The 7947-nt window shown below is 52.3% G+C and overlaps 1 protein-coding gene across 1 annotated transcript; it reads right to left on the bottom strand.

Moving 5' to 3' along the window:
- Window positions 1-5242: 5242 nt before the first annotated feature.
- Window positions 5243-7921, bottom strand: GLOTRDRAFT_129385 (uncharacterized protein; the record flags this gene model as incomplete). Its single annotated transcript, XM_007868070.1, has 6 exons — window positions 5243-5548; window positions 5609-6316; window positions 6373-6483; window positions 7355-7501; window positions 7559-7591; window positions 7640-7921. 6 exons carry the CDS (start codon window positions 7919-7921, stop codon window positions 5243-5245), a joined length of 1587 nt encoding a protein of 528 aa, XP_007866261.1.
- Window positions 7922-7947: the final 26 nt, after the last annotated feature.

Genomic DNA, 7947 nt, shown 5'->3' with positions numbered 1-7947 from the left:
ATTGCGGAATCTCTTGGGCGTCTGTTGGCGGGCAGTCAGTTATGACACGCATAAGAAGATAGTGGCGGTGGCATACTCCACTCCTTCCGTCGACCACCTGTCTGTGTTGGAGGCGTCTATCACGCCTGGTTCCATTGCTGCTCGACCCAGGCTGTGTCTCAGATGCGCGTGGTGCATCGTGGATATGCCGTACCTGTTGGAACAATATCCTCTGCGTGACTGGAGTGCCCTCGGTTGTCGCCCGGTTAACCACGCTATGGTGGACGAGACGAGCATGCCCAGCCTGGTCCTTTGCAGATCAAGACTGCCTCGCAGGTTGAATTGACGCGTCGTCGATGTTATTGGCGGGCGGGATTGACTGGGGCACGGATGCGTATGGATCCGGACCCGCCACTGGAGGGACTTGACCGTCGAATAGCCGTTCCTTCGATTTTTTGGTCATGTTTGCCCAGGACACCAAACTAAGGCGACAGAGAGGGATGAAGAGTGCTTCACGGAGCGGGGTTGGTGGAGGAGTTTGGAGGAGTTGGTGAAAGACGCGTCGCGAGTGGTACCGCGACTTATAGGCGTCGGCGCATTCCGGCAGGAAGGTCTTTGTTCCCTTTTTGTACCGACTCGTCGAGCAAGGCACTGGGTACATCACCCATATGAGCATGCACAAAACTTTGAAAATAATCAGTCAAAGGTCAAACTTCTTTCATGATTGTCCATTGCACAGTCAGTGAAATGAATTAGAATAATACTACTTTTGAGTGCGCAAAAATTTGATTGTGACACAGGATATGATCTTTGTTCAGCACTGTTCAATGAACTTTCATTTGTTTTGCAAGGCAACACTATGAACAAAATTTGACCTTTGTCCGGTTCCTTTCACACTTTCTCGGTGGCTCAATATGGGTATTGTACCCAGTGAGGGTAAAGGCCTCTTAGGATTCCCGCTCGGAAGGCATGGAAGACTCATCCTTCAAAGCACTGTCTCGTTGGATGGGTACTAATATTACTCGGATATTTCAGTCTACAATCAAGCGGCTATATCTTCAGACTATTGGGGTATTATCAATATTATCCTTTCTTCTAGATGCCAGCTGGGCGACCGCAGTCTTGCCAAATATTCTTTTGACAAGGCGCGCAAAATCTTCGGCCATAGGCGCACCATTTCGAGACGAATCCCGACATGAGTTGGGTGGTCGTGGTGCGTGGCTCGACAAGCACCTGTTATCCTCCGCAGCGACGCGCCTACGCCTTGCCGTTGGCTTATGTGGCCCTGTAGCGTATTCACATCCTGACTTGCGAGTCCCAGCGTCACATGAGCATGGCAGGCAGAAGCAAGCATTTGTGGAACACCACCGGTACTAAGAGAGTGTATTCGTCCGTGGTCGGGGGAGTAGCAGGGCCGCAATCTGATAGGGTCTGGTCCCCACCATCCTGCGAGGATGTGTGATCAGTGCTTGGCCTCATCATAGACTCGGCGCATTGGGCCGTCGGGTCGAGGTGAAGCAAAGGCCATTGTCTGCGAGGATGTTCCATGTCCAGGATACAGCCATCTATCCAAGCTGGTCTCCCGTAGCCGCGGCTGGGGATTGGATGGTGTAGTCCGCATGCTTGGACGTATCGTTTGATATTATTGGCCATTGTAAGGTTGGTGATTTTAGTTGTTGGTCTCTGAGGACCCGACTGATGACCAGTTTAGTTCACAACCGTTGTCTAGGAGCATTTTCGAATGATACACACCTGACGCCTGCGCCTATCGAACTTTTTTTCTCCCTTAGACAGGAGCGTGGCAGACGCGTCGTCTGTGACTGCCACAGGCGCATCCAACATGAGCCGCTGCATATCCTTCTACTGATCACCAGTAATATACTCCTCTGTCCAATCCACTGAGGAATACGCAGATCATGAATGTTGAGTGCCTGCAGCGGCCAACCAACCTAGTCGTTAGACTGGCAGTAGAGGGACGAAGGATATGGCGAGAAGGTGCGCCTGTGGCTGATGCTTGTTTCTTCGGCAGACGCCGGGCCACGCGACCATCTAGATCTTTGCCCTTCACTTTCGATGCATGGCCTCCGTTTTGTCACTGACCACGTACTTTGCATTCGCAATTGTGCAGTTAATACACACCGCGGGGAAGAATCACCCTTCATGCATACCAACCTGGATGCATTCATGCGGCCATGCCCAATCCATCCCTAGTCCTGTCGTCCTCCTCTGGAATCTCTCCATCCCCACCACCTCCCTCTTCTCGTCGAGTACACCCAGACCCTTGCCTATCCACCGGGGCGCGATGCGCGTCCCCGACGCCCGACGCGGGGTTTACGTATCCTGGATGCGGTCAAAATGATGAGTGATTGCGCCCCTTACTCAAGAATGAAAGAATCAGCGGACCTTCGGTGACACTTTCCTGGAATAACGTAGCAGGGCATACTTATATCGGTCCACAAACATATATATGCGCAGTGACCAGAGCGCGGAAGGAAGAATGTGAGGGATAGAGGGCGAGACCTCCACGAGCTGCACCTCTCAAAGTAATACAGTCGCCATGGTCACCATGCATCAGGCCGCTCGAGGGGATAGCTAGCCCACTTCATCGCGCTATGTATACAGTCGGTAACCGTCGAAGCCTTCCCCCCTTTCAGGTCATTACGGCTGGTGACTGGCAACTCACAGACTCAGCGTTTCTTGAAGTTAGCCACCACTCTGAGGACATAGGGAGACTAAGTACGCAACTGTGACAGGAAAACAGCTTCCGGCTATTCGTAAAGGGATGGCCGCTTCGAGACAACCACAAAATCACTGGAAAACGGCGAAGAGAGCGCTCGAAGGCGGTCAACTGCCCTCTCGAGACCCTCACTGCTCAATCCGTTGCTGAGAATGGTGTGCCAGTGTACTGGGGCCGTATACTGGCTTTGCATAATGCGGAAGCCAAAAACGGCGGGAAGGGCATGAGCGATGATCGATGAAACCGTGAAGCCGTCAAGGCGTACGTACTTCCTCGAACCTAGGATGGAACTAATTGTCTCTAACGTAACCCTCCCCCGACCTTGATAGCTGGCATTCCCTGCGGGTCCCAATGAAGTTGCTTTCTTACGTTAGCACCGTATCGTGCTACTTGCACTACGTCAGTTGTCACCTGACATTCATGCGTGAAACTCCGGATCTGTAATATGATTCCAAAATGACCGTAGTAGGGGAGACTTGTATGGCATGGATCGCCAGAGGCGCAGACTCCGTTGATTTCCTCGGGTCTCTGTAGATATGGACATGTGTTCCGCCCTAAGCTACCGGAGGAAGTACTTCCAGAAGCTGCTCCTGTAGGATCGCCTCATCGAGCTCGAAAGAGGGGTCTGCCGCAGAGCGCTGGAGGGTGTAACGCGCCCCCTTTATTGGCCTATGGATGTAGTCAGCGACCTCGTAGACGTTGCCGTCCACAAGGTGCATGAGGCGTCAATGCAAGTGCAGCCCTACTGTTGGATTCGGCTGAGCTGGCACACTACATAGCGCCCGAGGTCCTGTCATAAGATGGACTGCTTCGCCGTTGCATTGGGAGGTGAGCTGGGAGATCTGCCTGATCTGACGTTGGACATTCCCCACGCCGCCCGTTATTTGGCTCTAATGACGGTGGGCAGCGGGATAAACTACACAGTGGCAGCGTCAGTGGCAGAGAAGGTGTTGGGCAACCATGATGAACGCAATGTATTCCTGGAGGAGTATGCCGCACAAAAGGAGAAAGAAGTCCGGTAAAATATGCACTGTTGGTGCGTCTCGTTACTGTACATTGCCTTCGATCTAGGCATCAATAAGAGTCGTCGTCATCTTTTCAAGTTGCAGCTGACCGTGATATCCTGTGGCTTGCAGACTTGAGTCCTAGCTCCGAGTCACGTCTGGACATCTCAGCGTATGTTTACTACAAACCGTCCTCAGCACAATAGATAGAGAGATTGTAGAACATTTTATGTATAGTTTCAAGGGCCCCCGATTCTGGAATATTGTAAGGAGACAAGTAGACCGGATAGGAGTAAAACACGGAGTCCTGCCAGTGCAACTGTGCAAGCGGGCTATGGGAGGACCCCTGAAAATACCGATAGATGCCGGTGCTAGTCCGGACAAAAATCGCGGTCTCGAGCCCTCCATGCCAGACGCCATCCGGACAAGGATGGACGACCGAACCGGCCATCCCGGTTTTACAGTCCGGACACCGGTCATGACCGAGCTCCCATGCCGGTTACAGTCCGGACACGGCTGTGTGGCAAGTTGGCAACGGACTGGCCGAATGTATTTACCCTTTGTATTACATGTATTTTAACCCAATTATGACTGAGGTTTGTCCCAACCTGTCATTGTGTACCGTCGCGTAGCCTCGTGTAGCCCTTATTTGCACTGTGATATATAGTTTCTAGTATGTAGCACAATGGGCTCCGATGTCCAGTGGCTGAATGTGGCTGAGATCAGTACGCTGTGTCGTCAAAGTTTCCCTACACCATCACCACTTTACATGACTCTGGAAGCATGGACGACGCCCACAATACTTAACGTGTGCGCTTCGAGCTCGTTCATATGGGGTACAGCAGTCTCAGCGGGATTCACATTAGGGCGTGGCAGACGTTGACCTCACGGAAGAGGTGGACAACCCATTCAATCCCAAAGATTGGATTGGGATAAAGGCAAAATGAATGCCGCACTCCAGGGTCTGGACTCGGATGGGGAGGAGGATGGTTGATGGGAGTGGGCGGCCTTCGTGAATTCTGTTGCTTCATTGACTGCATTCGAGTCCTAGTACGATTACTGATACATTGTACAGTGTTCTAATGAGTTGATAGGCGAGAAAACCTTTTTTTTCTGTTTTTTCAGACGCTGGTGCATTAGTCCGGACAAAAATCGGCCCCTTCGGGAGGCCGGTATTTTATCCGGACAAAAATGCGGGGGGGAGCCTCAGACAATCCAGACATGGAAATTTTGAGTCTCGCACCGGCATTTATCAGTATTTTCAGGGGTCCTGCTATGGGGTACATGAGTACCTTCCGGGGATAGCCGAGACTGAGCCACACACGCGCTTGCGACGAGTTATGCGTTCGGTGGCCGCAACGACCACCATCTCTTCCGCTTGTGGTCCTAAATGTTCTGGATATTCGTCTGTTGCTGTACTGTTGAGATTTCTTGCTAGGCGACGTTAAAGGAAGCTCTACATGTTCGGCACGTTTGTTTGATATTCTCACGAAAAGGCACTGTCTCATTACTAGTACTGTAATTAAAGAGGTATACTCGACGCTAATAACCTCTCCTCAGGATCGTATTCATAATATCCATACCCCAATGCATCCCAGGTGTTCGGGAGAAACTCGAATGCGGGATCAGGGCGTATCGACGTCTCCTTCCTCGGCGGCGAGACCACCCACGGCTTACGATCACGTATGTTGGGCCAAGGGTTCATTTGGAACGGATAGTCCATTCCCAGAGTGTCTTCCTCGACTTGTACTGATTCTTTCCGGTCATCAACCGGTTCTGCGCTGTAACCAAGGTTGGTTAGTTGAGTTAAGCTTTCTTGTGAAAGCGCCTATTAACCAAACTTCAGTTAGTTCTGATATCCAGGTGTACTTCAGAGACATCCGCTTACGGTATTGTTTCCCGTGATCTTGGTGCCTTTGACATCTGTTCGCTCCCCAGCATCCTCTCGAAGCCTCTTGGATGGGCGTGGCTGCTGCTCCGGGACTTGGGCCAAGTTGTTAGAATTATGCCTAGGGGTGTACAGCTCCTCACAGTCATTGTCGTCCCTCCTTCTCTTAGTATTTGAGGTGGAAACCGGAAGATTGACTTCAACGTCGCCGGGAACTCGTGTGGTAGTCGGACGGGGACCGTGAACCACCTGCACGGACTCTGAATGACTACCCGGCTCTACAGCTGGAGGGGAGGTGCGCCTGCGCTTGCTCGGGGAAGTCGAAGTAGTCGCCGTTCCTTGTTCTTCGTGACCCTTGCTTGGGTCTAGTCGACGCTTCCTCCCTTTCTGGTACGCCTCCCCATCTTGAAAGCCCTCGCGGTCGATAGCTTTCCCAGCATTCGAACATTGTTTAGTGCCTTTTGCTGACCCGCCGCCATTACTCGCGGGTGGGCGTGCGAGGCCGGGGGTTGCGTCCTGAATGCGGCCGCGAGTTCCTGGTGCATATTCCGGTGCATAATTTCCATTGCCCTCGACAGATGGATGTCTTCCATATAGTACTTGCGTCAGGGCCGTGCCTGCCCGCTGCATCATGTTGGCAACAAATGGTCCGACATAGGTTGGTGGCACTGATAGCATGTTGGTACTCCCGCTATAGGTACGGGGCTGCTGTCGACGGAACCTCAGAACTTGATGAACCGGTGTGATAGAGTGCCGTGGCATACCATATCCATGTCTGCTTGGGGTGCTTCGTATGCGATGACCACATTGTGTTCCCCAGAGGCGCGACTTGTAGGGGTGTCAGACGTGCTGATTCTCTGGACTTCCTCAGATCTCTGCAGACACGCAGTTAGGATTGACGAGGGCAAAAATGAAGAGTAGTGGTAACGTACCGAACTGGTGCCATATACTAGTTCCTGGCTTTGGCCGGATTTGGGATGTCTGTTATGCTGGGTCGTGGACCTCTGTCTTTGTAACACGTGTTGTGGCGCGTTGCTGAGGTTGCGACCATTGGTCAAGTGTTCATTCGAGTTGTTCAGAGTCATTTCGTCGACAGCACAAGGTCGCGTGGATGAAGAAGGCTGATAATGGAAGAGTTTGGATAGCGATGGCGTTCGTGAAGAACGGCGGACTTCTTATGCCAAGCGTGTGTGGCACCGTGGACTTCACGTCGACGTGTCCCGCGAGACAAAGGTCTTTGTCCCCTTTCATGCCTTTGCTGCTTGCGGGATCCTTTCATGGGTGAGAGTCTTTGTTCTAAGCAGAGAGTTATCGTATGGAAATCTCAGAGTACGAAGCATTTCTGCGTTAGGCGTACTCAGTGCGAATACTATTCTCCTTGTCAATGCCTGCGACAGTGGCGTAGGACTGTGGCATTCGTCACGTGACATCATACATCTTCCACGACGTGATATTGCGCGTTTTGCAACTCTCAAATAAATCTATGGTGTAGTATTCAAGTGAGATGCTGAGCGCATCAGGAGCGAAGACATCAGAGAACGTCCACCTCTTTCAGGTTCTCGTGCTATTTCATCGGCTTGAGCGCTGGAGTGAATGATATCATCGGAACGACCAGAGCACACATGTATAGACCTCGCTGTACGATTCCAAAACGACCAGCTCGCTGCTGGCGTCGAAGCACCGCAGGACCCACTTTATTCCCTCTCCCACCACCTTGCTTAACAATCACTGCTTTGCATCGCTCACTATTTGCAGATCCGGGCACGCCTCCAGCAGCCTTTGCATGAACGGGCCCAGTGCGCTGTTGTCCTGCGGCAACAGGGGAGTGCATCTGACGCGCTGCAAGTGGGGGAAGCACGCCAGAGCCTGGAACCACTGCTCCGCGGGAAGTTCCTGATAGTCGCTCTCTGTCAATGAGTCTGACGGCTGTATCACGTACTGGGGACTGACCTCCGAGCCGTCGGTAATCGAAAGCTCCGTGATCTGGCGGGCTACTTAAGCGATTTCTGTAAGCCTTGAGATGCCCTCCACGTGACAACACTCTATCGTCATTATAGATGGATGGGTCTTGATGCCCTCCACTAACTCTTCCCTCCATTTGAGCGTTACTGGGTTGAGGTCATCGTCATATGGTTCGTCTGGGTCGTCTGCATTAGGAAGATAGTCCCATTTCCAGGGGGCTTCACCATCCAGGTTGAGTCCACGGATCTTCCGGATGCTCGTAACCGCTCGAGGGTTTCCGAGAATTGCAGCCGTGGTCGGGGCATGACACTCTAATGTATGGAGGTTCGGAAGTGCACCGTCGGAGAGCATCAGCGCCCGCCCTTCCTTGCCAGGGA

The sequence above is a fragment of the Gloeophyllum trabeum genome, assembly GCF_000344685.1.
Source record: "Gloeophyllum trabeum ATCC 11539 unplaced genomic scaffold GLOTRscaffold_00007, whole genome shotgun sequence".
Taxonomy (NCBI): Eukaryota; Fungi; Basidiomycota; class Agaricomycetes; order Gloeophyllales; family Gloeophyllaceae; genus Gloeophyllum; species Gloeophyllum trabeum.
Note: the sequence above shows the minus strand (reverse complement) of the source record. Positions and strands in the feature narration are given on the sequence as shown.